An 18,972-nucleotide genomic window follows, 5' to 3' on the forward strand; every position below is an offset into this window, starting at 1 on the left:
TCCTCTTGAGGGCTGAGCTGGGCTGGATTCATTCCAGCCCCTGGTTGAAGTCCCCAATTTTTCTGAGGCTCAGTTTCCCCAAGTTCCAAAAATGGGCAATATTTCCAGACCCATCTGCTTCCCATGTTTAGGTATCGTCCAAGTAAGATGCCGCTGAAAGCCCCAGGAACACAGAGTATCTCACGCCAGATTGGGCAGCCCCCCACCACCGCAAGCCTCCTGCTGACTCTCCCCGACCCCGGCTCGGGGAGCCTGGTTATCTCTCACTCCTGACACCTGGGCGGGGTTCACTGTTTATCTAGCAAGAGTTCTGGCTCACTTCCTGTGTGCTGTGTGGAGAGGAGGGGATGAAAAGGAGGACACGCTGACATTTAACATGACTGTCCCCAGGTGCTGTACCCGTTGCCCTGTTTTCTGTTATTCCCCATGAGCCAGGAAGGTATGCACTGATATTCCCATTTCACAGATGAGGAAACTGAGGCTGAGAGAGGTTAATCACCCTTTAGGGTGCCCCCAGCCAAAGCAGGAGACTTAGTGGTCCACCTGGGAACTCTGTGGAGGAAACTGGCTTTGAGATGGTACCCCCCCACCCCAAGCCCATTTGGAAGGGAGAGCCTCTCTCTGGTGGAGAGAGGCCATGAAGCAGGCAGGGTGAATGTGAGCTGGGGCCCAGGAGGGCAGGAGAGGGCGCTGCTGCAGGGGAGAGCAGGCAGGCAAAAGCGAGGACCAGGCAGGGGCCAAGGCTGGGGCCTTTTGGAGCTGCCAGTGTGGTCCTCAGATGGCTACCCCAAGCTGGCTCTTGGCAAGTGGCACCCTGGCATGGAGACCCAGCCCCTGCCTCTCCTCCCACTGCTTCCCCCTCCCTGCATACCCACACTGAATTTGCATGAATGCCACCTCCTCTGGGGAGCCTCCCCAGATTGAACCCTGGTGGAGCACCTGCCACTTCCTATTGACACGTACATTTGTGGTTCTGTGCCCCCTCCTACCCCAGCCCACTGTGTGCCCAGCACCAGCACATAGCTTGGGCCTGACACACAGAAAGGACTCTGGAAACCAGGAGGGAGGTGGGCAGAGAGGCAGAAAAGTTATGAACATTCAGACCTGAGATGACTGGGCCCTATAGCAGGTGGAGAGGGAGCAGAGAGGAAGGGCTGCGGGCTTCCCAGGGGCCTGAGGACAGGGAATTGGCAAAGATATGTCTTAAACATCTAGCCTGGCAGAGCATGAATGGAGCCAATTCCTGAGCACTTACTATGGGCCAGGTGCTAGGCCTGGGCCTTGGCACAATGATAGCGCCAATGACAGGGGCGGGAAGTCTAGCAGTAACACCAAGAGTATCTGGAAACCCAGCAGCCAGGTTCGGGGGAGCCCCCCATCCTGTCATTATCACACCCTCCAGGGGCTCTGTGGCCGGCAGATAAAGAGTTTGGCCCCTGTGCCCCCGCTGTCCCCACCCCCACCCATGTCAGGCTCCCAGCTCAGGCCTGGAGGTCAGGTCCTGCCTTTCCAGGCTGGAAGGGGTTGAACGGAGAGGGCCTCAGCCGCAGGCTGGACATCCCTGGAGGCAGCCAGGCAGCAGACCCGGACCAGTGGACCCTAGGGCCGCAGAAGACCAGGCCCTGACTCCTGTGCAGAGGGGAAGGGTAGGCCACCCGCACCCCAGCATGCACAGAGCTCCTGGGGAGGCCAAGTGGCTTACGCCTGTCACCTTCACCTCTGCATTTCAGGGGCCCGCAGGAAGTGCCTGCTTGGCCTCAGTTTAAAGCAGAGGAAACCGTGGGGTGGGAGGGGAGGAGGGAGGTAGTGGAGAGGGAAGCTGGGTTTCCTGTCACGTGACCCCTCCTCTGAGCTCCCTCACTGCCCTGCCTGGCTTGGCAGGAGTCGTCTGAGAAGGGGACTCCTCCAGGGACTTGGTCCCTAGGTCCCCAGGTGAGCTGGATGCCCAGTGGAGGGAGAATGCAGAGGGTGAGGGGCTGCGGAGGGCCAGCTAGAGCCCTGCAAGGGTAGCAGTGGGTCCCTGCTCCTGTCCCCACGGCTGGGGCTGTAGCCACAGGTCCTCATCGGGGACTCGCAGGGTACCTGGGCAGACCTGGGCCTGGAGGCTGGACCACAAGAAGGAAGACAGAAGGGGGTCCCCGACATCCAGAGTCAGATGCGGCAGATGCGAGTCCCAGGAACTGTGGGGTTTGGGACACAGGCTCTTCCCGAAGGGCAAACTGGCACGTGGAGAAGAGCGGGAATTGTCTCTCCTCAGGGTGAAGGTGGGCGCAGGCACAGGTGGGTGCGGGGTGCAACAGGTCTTGGCTTTGCCTGTGACAGTCCAGACTTTCCGTGCCCTTTGGGTCTTTCACCCCATTTGACAGATGGGGAGACTGAGGCCGTCGCTGTGTGTCCCTCTGAGGGTTGGAGCGGGACTGGGCCCGAATTCGACCCCAGCAGGCTTCTCTCTCATTTCTGAGCCCCGGAGGCGGCAAAGCGGCAGACCCGGGCAAGTGAACCCTAGGGCTGCAGGAGCCCAGGCCCCGACGCCGGCGCAGAGGGGAAGGAAGGGCCCGCCCCCAGCCCAGTGGGCACAGAGGCCACGGCCAAGGCCTTGAGGCTCATCCAACCGGAGCCTCATATCCCGCCCACCGGCAGCCCGGCGCCCCAGCCTCCACCCGTGCCCGCCGAGATGCTGCTGCCGCGGTCGGTGCCATCGGAGCGGGCCCCTGGGGTGCCGGAGCCGGAGGAGCTGTGGGAGGCAGAGATGGAGCGGCTGCGCGGCTCCGGGGCGCCCGTGCGCGGGCTGCCCTATGCCATGATGGACAAGCGCCTCATCTGGTGGGTGCCACGCGGGCGCCAGACGGTGGGTGGGGGGGTGCTGCGAGGCTGCCCTGTGGGATGGTGTGGGAACACCCCGTCTGCCTGGCCCGGGTGGGCAGGGCGGGTGACTCAGGGGCGCCCCTGTCACCACCCCCGTCCAGGCAGCTGCGGGAGCCCGCGGGGGTGCAGACCTTGCGCTGGCAGCGGTGGCAGCGCCGGCGGCAGACGGTGGAAAGGCGCCTGCGGGAGGCAGCGCAGCGGCTGGCCCGGGGCCTTGGGCTCTGGGAGGGGGCGCTCTACGAGATCGGGGGTAGGACCCGCGCGACCCGCACCTCCCCTTGCCCTCTCTGGAGCCCCACTGCCCAGATCGGAAAAAGGAGAGTGGCACCATCCCACCTGCCTTCGCCCGGGTCCCCCGACCAATTGGCCCCTCCCCCCTCCCACCCCTTCCGCCCGCAGGCGCCGCAAACCTCGGGCCCACGCAGCACCCCCAGGTGACTGTCAGCGGTACCTCCGGACTCGGGCCGGTGGGAGCCGGGCGGGCACCCCACCCCGTCCGGTGGGTCCGCCCTTGGACTCTCAGCTCGGCCCCAGCCCCTGCCCCGGCCTCCCTGACCCACCCTGCTCTCCCACTGCAGGCCTCTTCGGCACCGGAATCCGGTCCTACTTCACCTTCCTCCGCTTTCTACTGCTACTCAACCTGCTGAGCCTGCTGCTCACCGCAAGCTTTGTGCTGCTGCCCCTGGCCTGGCTGCGCCCCCCTGACCCAGGCCCAGTCCTGAACTTGAGTGAGTGCGCGGCCCACCGGGGAAGTGCTCCAGTGCCCACCTGCGCCATGGGAGGCTGGCCCAGGGCCCAGAGCGTGGGGACAACGCTGGGCGTGGTCGTGCCCTGCCGGCCCCGGGGCTCTCTCTCCCTGGTCGCCTTGTGTGGGATACACCTCTGGCACATCCTCAGGCCCCTGCTCAGGCCTCCCCAGGGTTGGGGGCTATAGAGCAGTAGCCCCAGAGCCTCACCTATGCCTTGGGGATCCCTCTCTATTGACCCCCTTCCTCCTCAACAGCCCTCCAGTGCCCTGGTAGCAGCCAGTCCCAGCCTGGCGTTTTGAGGTTCCACAATCAACTTTGGCATGTTTTAACTGGCAGGGTGAGTGAGGTCTGTCCTGGCTATGGTCCAGAGTCTGGGAGACCCAGGGAACTGGCTTCAGGGGACACAAGTCTAAGAGGACCTCTACTCCTCCAGGGACGTTTCCGCTCCTCAGGGGATGGTCTTACCTAGACAGACTGGCCTGGCCAGTGGTGGGGTTAGAGAAAGGCTGAGGCCACTGTGCCCAACATAGACTCATGGACACATGCCCCTGGTCCTCGGAGCCCAGCTGGTGTAGGGGGTGCCAGGGACAAAAGGGGAAAAGTGCCCCGGCCTTTGGGAGAAGCACTTCCCCACCCTCATCCTGGGAAGCCATGAATGGTCACCGATGGGGGCTCCTGGGTTCCAGTCGTGGCTCTATTCCTCAAAGCCCTGTGACCTTGGGCAAGTTGCCGAACCTCTGTGGGCCTCTGTAAGACGGGACACTCCCTACCTGATGCGGGGATTGCACGGGGGTTAACGAGATCACATATGGAAAGCACTTGAGCAGAGCCTGGTGCTCACCCGGGCTGGGTATCTTCGTCGCTGTCCCCAGGCCTTCACCAACACCTATCTCTTCTACGGTGCATACCGAGTGGGGCCCGAGAGCAGCTCGGTGTACAGCATCCGCCTGGCCTACCTCCTCAGCCCGCTAGCCTGCCTGCTCCTCTGCTTCTGTGGGACTCTGCAGCGGTGAGAGCGAAGCCCACACCTTCACCCCTTCCCGGGGGAACCTTCCCTGATCACCCCTTCCTTGGCAGGGTACCCTCCCATTGGCAGGAAGGCCCATGGCCCCACACAGCAGGCTACTGGGTGCTTCCTCAGCCCAGGCTCTGGTCGCAGACCTTAGGAACAGGGCCACCGCCCCCTACCACGACTCCTCACTCACCAGGACCTGCAGCTGGGGCTGCAGGCGCCTTCCTCACCCCAGATCCAGAGCCGAGCCAAGGCTGAGGCTGGATGGTAGAGGTGCCCCTCCCCCAGCAGCCCCTGGTCTCCTTCCCCGCAGGATGGTGAAGGGGCTGCCGCAGAAGACTCTGCTGGGTCAGGGCTATCAGGCACCTCTCAGCGCCAAGGTCTTCTCCTCTTGGGACTTCTGCATCCGGGTGCAGGAAGCAGCCACCATCAAGAAGCATGAGATCAGCAACGAGTTCAAGGTGTGTGTGTGCAAGCGAGCGCGTGAGATCCATGAGCTCCAGATATACGGGAGCGAGTGCATGAGATTCACGTGTTCCAGGTGTGTGTGAGCAAGTGCAGCCGTGCCAGTGTGTGTGAGCATGTGTGGGAGCCTGTGGGAGCACGACGGAGAGCGTGTGAATGTGTGTGCATGTGTGGCCAAGTGTGAGGGCACATGTGACTGAATGGGTGATGGTGAGCACTCCTGTGAATGTGTGAATCTGAGTGTCTGTGGGAGTGTGACAGTGTGAGAGTTCGTGACTGTGTATGTGAGTGTGAATGGTTGTGACTGTGTGTGAGAGCGTTTTCTGCACCCTTTCCTCCCACGCCCACCCCACCTGCAGCTGCCTCTGTCTCCACCCTTCTGGGCAGGTGGAGCTGGAGGAGGGCCGTCGCTTCCAGCTGATGCAGCGGCAGACCCGGGCCCAGAGGGCCTGCCACCTGCTCTCCTACCTGCGGGTCAATGTACTCATCGGGCTCCTGGTGGTTGGGGCCATCAGCGCCATCTTCTGGGCTACCAAGTACTCACAGGACAACAAGGAGGTGCCAGGCAACTGCATTCATTTAATCCTGGCCAGAACTGCAGGGGGGAGACGGGATGATCCCATTTCACAGATGAGGAAACCGAGGCTCAGAGAGGTTCAATCGGTCGTGGCCACAGGTCATGGCCAAGACAGGCGGGCTCCCACTGGATATTCCCACCAACTGCCAGGCTGCCGAGGGGAATAGCTTACAGGCTTCCCTATTCTGGGCCTGCTCCAGAGTTACACTTTAGGGGACTATGGGGGGCGGGGAGCCAACAGGGGCCCCCCAGCACGCGGGCTCCCCTGACCTGCCTTTTCCCGCAGGAGTCCCTGTTTCTGCTGCTCCAGTACCTGCCCCCTGGGGTCATCGCCCTGGTCAACTTCCTGGGTCCTCTGCTGTTCACATTCCTGGTCCAGCTGGAGAACTACCCTCCCAACACGGAGGTCAACCTCACTCTGATCTGGTGAGTGCCACCCTTGGTGGGAACAAGTGGGCACGTAACAAGTCTGCATCCTGCTGCTGTTTTGTCACCTGGCACCTGGGGTCCCCAGCTGAGAGGCTTCCTCATTCACTAGTGGCCCAAGGGAAGGCAGGTAGACACCTCACAGCACACGACCTCAGGGCCCCAGGTCTAAGGCTTTCCAATCCCCCACCTCCAAAGGAAGCCGCCAGTCTGGACCAAGCTCCGGCCATTTAGTGGAGCAAGGGACTGTGGCCAGGGGTGCTGGGAATGGGCTTTGCACACAGGAAAACCAGCAACATGGGACATGCAGAGCTTCTACACACCGAGGGTTTACTCCCCTTACCTGGACAACCCTCACGTGACCCGTGAAGTCCAGACCATCCTCATCCCCCTTGAGGGATGAGGAAACTGAGGTTCACATGGGTGAAGTGCCCAGCCAAAGTCAAGCTCATTGTGCCTGCCAGGTGCAAGTTCAAAAGCAAGCCCTCGACCTCCTGGGCTCAAGCGATCCTCCCGCCGGAGCAGCTGGGACTACCACCCCCAGGCTCTGCCATCTTCTTTCTCAGCACTTAGGTCCTGTCTAGACCCCCTACTTCTCCACCCCTCATCCAGCTGCAGAAATTCTTGTGTAAAGCCCACCTGAGCTCCCACTGGCTTCTCTCCCTGCTGCCACCCTCACTCGCCACTTGCCCTAACTGCTTTTCCCTCTGCTTCCTCAAAGTCAGCTGTGTTTGGTTTGCTTTGAAACTTTATTATTTGAGGCTGGGCATGGTGGCTCACACCTGTAATCCCAGAACTTTGGGAGGCCAAGGTGGATCAACTGAGGTCAGGAGTTTGAGACCAGCCTGGCCAACGTGGTGAAACCCCGTCTTTACTAAAAATACAAAAATCAGCCAGGTGTGGTGGTGCGCACCTGTAATCCCAGCTAATCGGAAGGCTGAGGCAGGAGAATCACTTGAACCTGGGAGGCAGAGGTTGCAGTGAGCAGAGATTGTGCCACTACACTCCAGCCTGGGTGACAGAGTATGACTTCATCTCAAAAAAAAACAAAAAAACAAAACCTCTCACCTACCCCTAGCTCCCTCAACAGGAGAACCACTGTTCCCAGCCACTCTCTAGCCCCGTATCAGCAGTGGGAATGTTCACCCTTAGAGATAACACGCAACCAGGCACAGTGACTCACGCCTGTAAGGCCAACACTTTGGAAGGCCAAGATGGGAGAATCACTTGATCCCAGGAGTTTGAGACCAGCCTGGGCTACATGGCAAGACCCCATCTCTACAAAAAATACAAAAAAATTAGCTGGGCATGGTGGCACACAGTCCTAGCTACTAGAGAAGCTGAGGTGGGAGGATCACTTAAGCCCAGGAGGTCAAGGCTACAGGGAGCTGTGATCGCATCACTGCACTCCAGCCTAAGCAATGGAGTGAGACCCTATCTCAAAAAAAAAAGCAAAAACAGATAACATGCATGTGATGATGTTTCATTTAGACAATCACACCTATTTGGTCTGGTCATGCATTGTGCAGTACATATGTGTGGCACATGTTTATGACATGCAAGCTTGTGTCAGTGGGCTTCAATGTCCATAGGCGGCGGAGGAAAGGAGGAGCTCGCCTGCAGTCAGGATCCTGAAAAGGCCACAGGCTTCTCCACCACAGGGCTTGCTGCACGTGCCTCTCCACACCAGGCGTGAGGGAACGTGGCTGGACTGTGCAGCGTTTCTCAAACTGATTTAAAAATAGAACCCTTGGCCGGGCGCGGTGGCTCACGCCTGTAATCCCAGCACTTTGGAAGGCCAAGATGGTGGATCGCCTGAGGTCAGGAGTTCGAGACCAGCCTGGCCAACATGGCGAAACCCTGTCTGTTCTAAAAATACAAAATTTAGTCAGAAATCGCTTGAACCCAGGAGGCAGAGGTGGCAGTGAGCCGAGGTCACACCACTGAACTCCTGCCTCGGTGACAGAGTGAGACTCGGTCTCGAAACAAAACAAAAACAACACAGAACCCTTTTTTCCCATGAATCACCTGGAGGCTCAGACTCTGAGAACGCACTTGGGACCACATTGCCACAGACAGAGCAGGTTGGAAGGAGGCTGGGCCCAGGATACAACATGATCCCACTCAGACATCAGCCACGCCGGCAGCCTGGGTGGAGCCCGGTGCCCATGTGCCTGGGCCCCTCCGCCTGACAAGGTCCCTGCCCCCAGGTGCGTGGTGCTGAAGCTGGCCAGCTTGGGGATGTTCTCCCTCTCCCTGGGTCAGACCATACTGTGCATTGGCAGAGACAAGACCAGCTGTGAGTCCTACGGCTACAACGCTTGTGACTATCAGGTGGCTGGCAGCCCGGCGGGGCCTGTCTCTCCCTTCCTTCTCCCCAAAAGCTCACCTCAAACTGTGCAGAGCCCTGTTCCTGCCCCTTTAGTCACCTTTGAGAGACGCTGTCAGCAGGGCCGCCTGCACTGCGGCACACCTCCAGGGGGCGCCACTGCTGCCACATGGTGTAGTGTGGCTGCCCTGGCTGTGGGGCTTCCTGCTCTAATCCCATCCTCAAGGCCTGGGTTTCAACCTAACAATTCTATCAGACACCAGGCAAGGCACCTGTACCACAGAAACCCTCACAGAAGGCTAAGGGAAGGGAGGGCCGGGTGGTGGTGACAGGTCCCCTTCCCCTGCACCCCAGTGCTGGGAGAACTCCATCGGGGAGGAGCTGTACAAGCTGAGTATCTTCAACTTCCTCCTTACCGTGGCGTTCGCCTTCCTGGTCACCCTGCCTCGGAGGTGAGCCCTGGGGTGACACCTCCGGAAGGGTGGGGGTGCCGCGGGCATGTTGGGGTGGCCAGTGGCTACAGCCAAGGGTGAGTGGGTCCAGTGTGGAGCCCGGGAGTGAGCGGCAGGCTGTGGCCATGACCGATACGGCCCACGCATCTGTCTGGCGTGGTGAGTACCTGGACCCTCCCAACCCTGCAGGCTGCTGGTGGACCGATTCTCAGGCCGGTTCTGGGCCTGGCTGGAACGAGAGGAGTTCCTGGTCCCCAAGAACGTGCTGGACATCGTGGCGGGGCAGACGGTCACCTGGATGGGCCTCTTTTACTGCCCCCTGCTGCCCCTGCTGAATAGCGTCTTCCTCTTCCTTACCTTCTACATCAAGAAGGTGACGGCTCATGGCTGGCGGGTATGGGGTTCGTGCCTCTGGGTGGATGCCTTGAGGCTGGGCTCGCCTCCTGCTCCTGCCCCCTTCCCTGGGTGTCAGCCCCCTGGGGTCTGCATAACTCACTGACTCCTGGTTGCTATTGCTTGCGCCCCCAGTACACCCTCCTGAAGAACTCCAGGGCGTCTTCGCGGCCCTTCCGTGCCTCCAGCTCCACCTTCTTCTTCCAGCTGGTGCTCCTCCTGGGCCTGCTTCTGGCTGCAGTGCCCCTGGGCTATGTGGTCAGCAGGTGAGGGGAAGAGGAGGGGGGCACCCAGAGGCTGGTAGGGGCAGCTTCTCACCCAGGACCCTGATGCCAGCCCCTCTTGGCCATCTCTCTCCAGCATCCACTCCTCCTGGGACTGCGGCCTCTTCACCAACTACTCAGCCCCCTGGCAAGTGGTTCCGGAGCTGGTGGCCCTTGGGCTCCCGCCCATTGGCCAGCGTGCCCTCCACTACCTGGGCTCCCACGCCTTCAGCTTCCCCCTCCTCATCATGCTCAGGTGCTCAGGGCAGCAGGGGCCATGGGAGGGGACACCTGGAGGGGGCGGTCCTTCCTTCCATGGGGGTGGTGAGCCTGTTCACCCCCAGCCAGGAGCCAGATGCAGAAAGCCAAGGGAAGCAGGGGCCCCTGAAAAGTAGGAACCTCCTGGGCCCACCCTCTGGGCAGCCGCGGGGATTGCAGGATCACCGGGGAAGCACCGTGTCTGGGTGGCCGCAGCTGCTGAGCTATTGGTATTGCTGTGCCAGAGGTGAGGGGATGAGGGGCTCTGCGAGGAAGGAGAGGAGGGTCCCATCCTCAGATACAGCAGTGTGCGGTGAGAAGACCCCAGTACCAAGTATTGTAGAGATTGAGGTGGGGAGAGAGGAAGTCAGGGAGAGGCGCCTGTGGCCCCAGGGGCAGCTGACCATGAATCCCCTTCCAACCCAAGCCTTGTCCTGACGGTGTGCATCTCCCAGACCCAGGCCAATGCCAGGGCCATCCACAGGCTCCGGAAGCAGCTGGTGTGGGTGAGTGTCCTCGGGGCTGGCGAGGGGACAGCAGCTTCAGTGGAAACCCTTCCCTGTGTGTGGCCAAGGGCCTAGAACATGTCTGAAGGGGTCAGGTGGGTTCTTCCTACCGGAGGGCGTGGCCTCAGGCTGAGGGTAAAGACGGGAAAGGGGAGGAAGAGAACAGCTCCGGCTCCTGAGACCGGAGCCAGACCTGGTAAGTACATGACCTTAGCGCTTTGGAGGCCCAGGCAGGAGGATCGGATCACTTGAAGCCATGAGTTCAAAACCAGCCTGGGCAACAAAGCAAGACGCTGGTCTTCACCAAAAATAAGCAATTAATTTTTTTGAAAAGAGAATGTGGCCGGGCGTGGTGACTCACGCCTGTAATCCCAGCACTTTCAGAGGCCGAGGTCGGTGGATCACCTGAGGTCAGGAGTTCAAGACCAGCCTGGCCAAAATAGCGAAACCCTGTCTCTACTAAAACAAAAACAAAAACAAAGTAGCTGGGCGTGGTGGCATGCGCCTGTAATCCCAGCTACTTGGGAGGCTGAGGCAGGAGAATTGCTTGAACCCAGGAGGCGGAGGTTGCAGTAAGCCAAGATCGAGCCATTGCACTCCAGCCTGGGCAATAAGAGTGGGGAAAAAAAAAAAAAAAGCCAGGCGCGGTGGCTCATGCCTGTAAGCCTAGCACTTTGGGAGGCCGAGGTGAGTGGATTGCCTGAGGTCAGGGGTTCAAAACCAGCCTGTACTGTGAAACCCCGTCTGTACTAAAAATACAAAAAATTAGCTGGGCGTGATGGTGGGCGCCTGTAATCCCAGCTACTAGGGAGGCTGAGGCAGCAGAATCGTTTAAACCCAGGAGGCGGAGGGGCGGAGGTTGCAGTGAGCCGAGATCGCCCCATTGCACTCCAGCCTGGGCAACAAGAGCAAAACTCCATCTCAAAAAAGGATAATATGGCTGAGTGCAGTGGCTCACGCCAAGGCGTGAAGAGTGCTTGAGTTCAGGAGTTTGAGACCAGGCTGAGCAACATAGCAAGACCTCGTCTTACTAAAAATCAAATAAATGAGCTGGGCATGGTGGCGCGTGCCTGTGGTCGCAGCTATTCCGGAGGCTGAGGTGGGAAGATCGCTTGAGCCTGAGAGGTCCAGGCTGCAGTGGGCTGTGGTCTTGCTACTGCACTCCTGCCTGGGCAACAGGGCGACACCCAGTTTCCAAAAAAAAAAAAAAAAAAATACGACTTTAGGCTTGGGGACAGGGGCTTAATAGAGCTGAGGGCGGAACAGTCACATGGCTAAGGAGTGGCCTCAGGGTGGGGCCTCTAACGGGGGCGTGGCCTTGGGCTGCTTGGGGACCGACTCTTAGAGGGCGTGGTCTAGAGCTGCATGGGGTGGGACCCTAGTGGGGCGTGGTCTCAGGGTGCGTTGGGGGCGGGGCCCTTGGAGGACGTGGTCTCGGGCGGGGACGTGCAGGGAGTGGCATCTGGCTGCGTTGTGGGCGGGCCTCTTGAGGGCGTGGTTTAGGGCTGCATCAGGGCGGGACCCTGGTGGGGCGTGACCCTGGGAGGGTGTGTAGTCTCGGACGGGGCGTGGCCTCTGGCTACTTTGGGTGCGGGCTGGCCCATGGGCCGCAGAGCTGCTGCCGCTGCTGTCCTCACACCCGCTCGTGGGAAGCAGCGCCTGTCGCAACTCGCCACTTGCTCTCCTCACAGCAGGTTCAGGAGAAGTGGCACCTGGTGGAGGATCTGTCGCGACTGCTGCCGGAGCCAGGCCCGAGCGACTCTCCGGGCCCCAAGTCCCCTGCCTCCCCAGCTTCGCGCCCGCGGTCCTTCTGCCCCGGATTCCCATGCCCTGGCTCCCCGGGCCCCCAGGCCCCGCGGCCGGGCCCCTCCGTCGTGGATGCCGCGGGACTGCGTTCCCCTTGCCCTGGACAGCACGGTACCCCGGCCTCCGCCCGCAGATTCCGCTTCCCCAGGGGCGCGGAGCTGTAACCCGGACTCCTGCCTCCCGGAAGCCTCCCTGGGGCCCCTCCAGGCCTCCTTACTCCATCTTCCAGGCCCCTGGCGACCACCGCCCCCCTCAGTGGCTCCAGGGCCTCCCTCAGGGGTCCCCAAAGACGGACACACAACCCCAGGGGCAGTAGGAAGAACATAGGGGAATTTTCTCTGTATATTTTAATCTCATCCCTTTAAAATGTCTATTTTTATTGTGTTTTTTATAATATACATAATCTATTAGTATAGTATCTCGTGAATGCAATTTTTTTCTAGAGTGTGTTCTGCTGATTTCTTTTAGAGCCATGAGTGCAATTTATACACATACATCTATTGGGAATGCTCGGAAGTTGTTTACTGATGGAAGTGCCTTCAGAAGAGTCTGGGGACCGCTTCCTAAGGAAGGAAAGAGCTGGCCACAGTTAGAGCAAGCCTGCCTGGGGGCCTGCTCTGTGTTCCAGCTGCAAACTGCCTGCATCATCCATTCCTGTTACTCTTCCTTCACCTGAGACAGTCGAGTCCACAGCATCAGCCAGGGCCAGAGCTGGGATTCGAACCCAGGCACTCGGGCTCCAGAGCCACACTGCCCCAGTGTGGGGCTTAGAGGCTGCTCCTGGCCCTGACTGAGGGGCTGACTGAAGCCTGGTGAGAGCGTGCTGGGTCAGTCTCTCCCTGGCGGGAATCCTCTCCGTCCAGTCTTCTAACCTAGCAGCCTCACGTCCACAGAGCTGCCTTGGGAAACTTAGCAGAGCCCTGGCTTCCTGCAGAGCCCTGTTCTCCCAGCCTTCTTCATGGCTCCCTGGTTGAGCCAAGCTTGCGGATCCGTGGGGTGAAAGTACCCGCACCGCCTGGGCCTTAGTGGTATGTATGGGCCTGCATTGTGAGCAGTGGGCGGGGGCCCAGGCAGGTGAGGCAGCTGGTCACAAGGGCAGGGCTGGGCCCCCCTCCCAAGGCTGTGTCTGATATTCTTTTTTTTTTTTTTTTTTTTTGAGATGGAGTCTCGCTCTGTCGCCCAGGCTGGAGTGCAGTGGCGCAATCTCGGCTCACTGCAAGCTCCGCCTCCCGGGTTCAAGCCATTCTCCTGCGTCAGCTTCCCGAGTACCTGGGACTACAGGCGCCCACCACAACGCCCGGCTAATTTTTTGTATTTTTTTTTTTTAGTAGAGACGGGGTTTCACTGTGTTGGCCAGGATGGTCTCGATCTCCTGACCTCGTGATCCGCCCGCCTCGGCCTCCCAAAGTGCTGGGATTACAGGCGTGAGCCACCGCGCCCGGCCGATGTGTCTGATATTCTTGAGCTTGTTCAAGGTTCCTTTTCCAAGCCTCCTGTTCTCCCATCCTCACCCCTGCCATGCCGCAGTGACTCTAAATCTGTGGTTCTCAGCCTTGGAGAACACCTGAGTAGCTGCTACAAGCTGGCCACAGCCCAGCGACTCTGATGTGGTTGGTCTGGGTGTGGCCAGCAGCCAGGGCATCGGGACTTTTTGAAGCTCCCAAGTGACTCACCAGCAGCTGGGGATGAGAACTGTCAGGAGGGAAGGTCAGAAGTCCCAGGATGCACTTGAAAAGCCTCTAGCTCCACCAGTGACCAGCTCCTGGCCGGACTCCTGGTTTGGATTCAGCATCCAGGAGGCTCTGGCCTCTCGCCCTCAGGGCTGGGGGCTTCTTCACATGGTCATCGAAGACTTGGCCATTTCCACCTCTCCTGCGGCCGTCCTTGTCTCACCCAGCATCACATGACCCATCAGTTCACCAACAAACACGATTAAGTGCTGCTAGTGCTGCGTCCTGTTCTGGGGGCTGGCGATGAGGCGAAAAGGGAAAGAGGGAGCTCTGTGTTCCGTCGAGGGGGCAACAAGCCTGGACCAGATGAAAGTGACTCATGTTGTTAATTAGCAGCTTAGGGCCAAAGATGGCCCCTGGACCAGCGGCCTCAGCATCACTTGGGAAAAGGTTAGAAATGCACATTCCCAGGCCCCACCTCAGCCTCCTGAATCAGAGCATCCCTTTGGCAAACCATACTGAGAACCAACCACGTGCATCACCAAGCGCTGTGAAGAAGACAAGCTTTGAGACCTTGAAGGAATCATCAAACTCTGGGCCTCGGTGTGCTCACCCAGGGTGAGACAAAGACGCCATGCTCCTCCAAGTGGCCTCCAAGATTAAATGAGCAATGACTTTTTTTTTTTTTTTTTGAGACAGAGTCTCTTTCTGTTGCCCAGGCTGGAGTGCAGTGGCAGGATCTTGGCTCACTGAAACCTCTGCCTCCCAGGTTCAAGCCATCCTCCTGCCTTAGCCTCCTGAGTAACTGGGACTACAGGCACCTGCCACCATGCCTGGCTAATTTTCTTTTGTTTTTGAGACAGAGTTTTGCTCTTGTTGCCCAGGCTGGAGAGCAATTGCACGATCTTGGCTCACTGCAACCTCCGCCTCCCAGGTTCAAGCCATCCTCCTGCCTCAGCCTCCCGAGTAGCTGGGACTACAGGTGCCCGACACCACACCCGGCTAATTTTTTGTATTTTTAGTAGAGATGGGGTTTCACCATGTTGGCCAGGCTGGTCTCTAACTCCTGACCTCAGGTGATCCACCTGCCTCGTCCTCCCAAAGTGCTAAGATTCCAGGTGTAAGCCACCAAACTCGGCCCATACAGTGACTTTTGAAGTGTCCCCATGGGGACCTAGAAGTGCAGTGGCGGCTCCTATTACAATGTGGTCACTGGCCTGAAGGACCCAAATGGGAGATGATGGGGAGCGGACCCGGGGCCCCTGTGATCGGGACCACCCAGGAAGACAGCCCAGGGGGCCTCGAGCGATGGGCTTCTTCCAGCAGAAGGGTTCTTGGAGCCAGTGACAGGCAGGGCGTTGGAGAAAGGGAGGCTTTGGACAGGAGCTGAGGGCAGAGAGGGGGCCTGAGCAAAGATGTGGTAAAGGGGCCACGGTGGAGGCTGGGAAGCTGGAAATCTAAGGCCTTTAGACTGGGATGCAGGGCACACGGGGACAGCCAGTGTGAAGACGGAACCGGTGCTCCAGCAGCGGGTGCCATGGGCTGGGATGACTTTCTGTAGATGACGGAGCTGGGGGCCATGACCTAACGAGGGGCTCTGCCAGGAGCTTAGAAGTCCTGCCTGGCAGGGAGGGACTCTCTGGGGCTTATTCCAGTAGATGCAGTAAAGGTCTCACCAGGCGGGAGAGCCCACCTAGTGAGAGGTGACAGCATGCTGGCAGCCCTCACAGCCCTCGCTCGCTCTCGGCACCTCCTTGGCCTTGGCGCCCACTCTGGCGGCGCTTGAGGAGCCCTTCAGCCCGCCGCTGCACAGTGGAAGCCCCTTTCTGGGCTGGCCAAGGCCGGAGCCGGCTCCCTCAGCTTGCCGGGAGGTGTGGAGGGAGAGGCGCGGGCGGGAACCGGGGCTGCGCGCGGCGCTTGCGGGCCAGCGCAAGTTCCGGGTGGGCGTGGGCTCGGCGGGCCCCGTAGTCGGAGCGGCCAGCCGGCCTAGCCGGCCCAGGCAGTGAGGGACTTAGCACCTGGGCCAGTAACTGCTGTGCTCGACTTCTCGCCGGGCCTTAGCTGCCTCCCCGCGGGGCAGGGCGCGGGACCTGCAGCCCGCCATGCCTGAGCCTCCCCTCTCCCACCATGGGCTCCTGCGCAGCCCGAGCCTCCCCGACGAGCGCCACCCCCTGCTCCACGACGCCCAGTCCCATCAACCACCCAAGGGCTGAGGAGTGCAGGCGCACTGCGGGGAACTGGCAGGCAGCTCCACCTGAAGCCCTCTGTGAGATCCACTGGGTGAAGCCAGCTGGGCTCCTGAGTCTGGTGGGACTTGGAGAACCTTTATGTCTAGCTAAGGGATTGTAAATACACCAATCAGCACTCTGTATCTAGCTCAAGGTTTGTAAACACACCAATCAGCACCCTGTGTCTAGCTCAAGGTTTGTAAACACACCAATCAGCACCCTGTGTCTAGCTCAGGGTTTGTAAACACACCAATCAGCACCTTGTGTCTAGCTCAGGGTTTGTGAATGCACCAATCGACACTCTGTATTTAGCTAATCTAGTGGGGATGTGGAGAGCTTTTGTGTCTAGCTCAGGGATTGTAAACGGACCAATCAGCACCCTGTCAAAATGGACCAATCAGCGCTCTGTAAAACAGACCAATCGGCTCTCTGTAAAGTGGACCAATCAGCAGGATGTGGGTGGGGCCAGATACGACAATAAAAGCAGGCTGCCTGAGCTAGCAGTAGCAACTTGCTGGGCTCTTTTTCTAGGTTGTGGAAGCTTTGTTGTTTGTGATTAAATCTTGCTACTGTTCACTGTTTGGGTCCATGCTGCCTTTATAAATTTATAAGCTGTAACAATCACTGAGAAGGTCTGTAATTTCGCTCCTGAAGCAAGAGTAGACCCTGAACCCACCAAGAGAAATAAACAACTCCAGACGTGCCACTTTAAAAGCTGTAACGCTCAGTCTGAAGGTCTGCAGCTTCACTCCTGAGCTAGGGAGACCATGAACCCACCAGAAGGAAGAAACGCTGAACATATCCAGACATCAGAAGGAACAAACTCCGGACACACCACCTTTAAGAAGTGTAACACTCACCACAAGGGTCTGTGGCTTTATTCTTAAAGTCAGTGAGACCAAGAACCCACCAATTCTGGACACACTAGGTGGGGTGTCCCGGCTGCCCCCAGTGACTGGGAACTTTTGGGCCCTCTTCTGTCCCGACCTGAGCGACTGCCCCGTCTTTCTGTGCCCCTGCAACCGTCTTATCCTGGCTACGGCAGCTCAGTGCAGACTCCCACCCGCAGGACCCTTCCGGGAACACAGTATGGGGGAGGAAACACGGAGATGCTGGGATAGAGCATTTGTTACTGAGGACAGTGGTCTCTGGGCAAAAATCACGAAACAGCCTGAAGCGGGTGGCTAGAGAGCTTTGGGGGGGCCCCCAAGCTCCACGCAAGGTGACCTGGGGGTGACCTCGAAGGCGTGGCTGCTGTGTCCTGGCCTACGCTGCAGTCTGGACGGGGCGGGGGGGGGGGGGCAGCGCTGCCCAGAGAACTGGTCAACCAGACGGGTGCACAAGTGGTTTCTGGGGGCAAAGGAGTGCAGGAGAGATGTTTGGGTTTCCCAAGGCCTGGGGAAAATGGCCCAGGACTCTGCCTTTGCTCTCTGACCTCAGCTTCCCCACAGATTGCGAAGAGGAAGAGCGCCCCATGAGCTGCCTTAACTCAAGGTTCCCCTGAACAGCACATGGCGAGAGAAATGAGTTTCCCTGGTTTCCAGGCAAGAGGCTGCCAGCAGCCCGGGGCCTGGGCAGCCAGCCAGCTCCCCCAGTGATCTCTGTGTCCCTTCAGTCTTCAGTTCCCTTCCCCACCCGCCTTCAGCAGAAGTGAGAACAGACGTTGGGAAGGGAAGCGAGTTTTACTAGGAAACTCAGAGAAAATGCTCTTGCTCCCCAGCTGGGAGAAACTGAAAACAGGCCGGTGGGTGCACAGGAGGCAGGCTCCAGCCCCGCGACCATGGGTAGCAAGGGGCAGAAATGGACTCAGGCCAGCTGGGAGAGGGGACCACTGAGGGGTCAACAGAGCCAGTCTGCGGCGACCTACAGGACACCTGCACCTGCCTCCCCACCATCCTTTTGGCCACTCCCTGGTCAGCAGGGCCACTCCCTCAGACCAGCTTCCCAACACACCCAGGCCTCTGGTGCAGCAAGTGCCTGGGAAAGGCCAAGAGGAGAGCTGGGGCGGGGCTGTGAATGGCCCCCGTTGGTCAGGTGTTCACTCCTGGACGGTGCCCAGGGGCAGAATGTGATTGACCAGTCAGGAGCCACAAGTGGCAGCAGCTCCCACAGGAGGCAATGGTCACCTGGTGGCGGGGGACACATTCCTAAAGAAGGCAGCCAGAAAAGGCATTCCCCACACAAAGTGTGGGAAGCTGAGCTGGGCCAGAAAGTGACAGGCTGGTGCAGCAGCCCCAGGCTGAGCTTGGGCACAAAGCCAGGTGCAGTGGCCCACAGCGGAGCTGGCATGGTCCCAGCCTCAATGCCTTGCGCCTTTACATCTCTGTGTTCCGGGGAAAGCCTGGCCCCAGCCCTGGCCTCAGGGCTCTGGGAGGCCCTGCTCACCCCCACCCTCCTTGCATGTGCAGGAGGCCCTGCCGCTGACCTCTGCGCGCGCGCGCGCACGCACACACACACACACACACACACACACACACACTCACTGCCTGCGATGCAGCTGGGTCTGCTGCTGGCCAAGGCCAGCACTGGGGCCAGTTCCCTGGGGAATGACCATCCATGTGACCTCCCACCACCCTCAGTGGGGCCTGAGGAACTTCTGAAGGGCGGTGCTTGGGCACACCACACTCCAGGACCCAGGACTCCAGGTCCCATCACACTCCAGGACCCAGGACTCAGGACCCATCACACTCCAGGACCAGGGGTCTCGTCGGTCTGGGGTGTTATTCTGGGGCTGGGTGCAGCCTTGGCCACCCAGCTGTGAACCATCATGGGTGGGGCTGCCTCTTCTCACCCAGCAGGCCCCCAGCTGCTTGGAAAGGCCCCAGTGATTACATGAGGGTCACCTGGGTCATCTAGGACAGCCTCCTTCTCTCAAAATGAGAAGATTCACAGCCTTCGTTCCCCTTGCCGCATAACATGGTGCTCACGGGCTCCAGAAGTTACAGCGTGGACATCTTTTTTTTTTTTTTTTTT

General features: G+C 59.5%; 1 protein-coding gene across 7 annotated transcripts; it reads left to right on the top strand.

The window, feature by feature from the left end:
- Positions 1-1,869: 1,869 nt before the first annotated feature.
- TMC8 (transmembrane channel like 8) lies at positions 1,870-12,453 on the top strand. 7 transcript variants are annotated; one of them, XM_058428990.1, is made up of 16 exons: positions 1,870-1,932; positions 2,367-2,823; positions 2,967-3,115; positions 3,444-3,593; positions 3,869-3,951; positions 4,487-4,623; positions 4,940-5,087; positions 5,479-5,649; positions 5,955-6,094; positions 8,305-8,428; positions 8,778-8,875; positions 9,065-9,248; positions 9,404-9,526; positions 9,629-9,787; positions 10,217-10,295; positions 11,987-12,453. In XM_058428990.1, exons 2-16 carry the CDS (start codon positions 2,675-2,677, stop codon positions 12,415-12,417), a joined length of 2,325 nt encoding a protein of 774 aa, XP_058284973.1. In that variant the 5' UTR covers positions 1,870-1,932; positions 2,367-2,674; the 3' UTR covers positions 12,418-12,453. The 7 variants fall into 7 exon arrangements, with proteins under 7 accessions (XP_058284973.1, XP_058284971.1, XP_058284974.1 ...); XM_058428988.1 differs by having other exon boundaries at positions 1,872-1,932; positions 2,078-2,823; XM_058428991.1 differs by having other exon boundaries at positions 1,877-1,932; positions 2,463-2,823.
- Positions 12,454-18,972: the final 6,519 nt, after the last annotated feature.

Source organism: Hylobates moloch, unplaced genomic scaffold (assembly GCF_009828535.3).
Source record: "Hylobates moloch isolate HMO894 unplaced genomic scaffold, HMol_V3 SCAFFOLD_15, whole genome shotgun sequence".
In the NCBI taxonomy this organism is placed as follows: Eukaryota; Metazoa; Chordata; class Mammalia; order Primates; family Hylobatidae; genus Hylobates; species Hylobates moloch.

Excerpts from the sequence above, each read along its gene's own strand:
- TMC8 (XM_058428990.1), top strand. The coding sequence starts at position 2,675 with ATGCTGCTGCCGCGGTCGGTGCCATCGGAGCGGGCCCCTGGGGTGCCG. Across the intron at positions 5,650-5,954 it reads ACTCACAGGACAACAAGGAG|GAGTCCCTGTTTCTGCTGCT; the intron begins GTGCCAGGCAAC and ends CTTTTCCCGCAG. Across the intron at positions 6,095-8,304 it reads GTCAACCTCACTCTGATCTG|GTGCGTGGTGCTGAAGCTGG; the intron begins GTGAGTGCCACC and ends CCCTGCCCCCAG.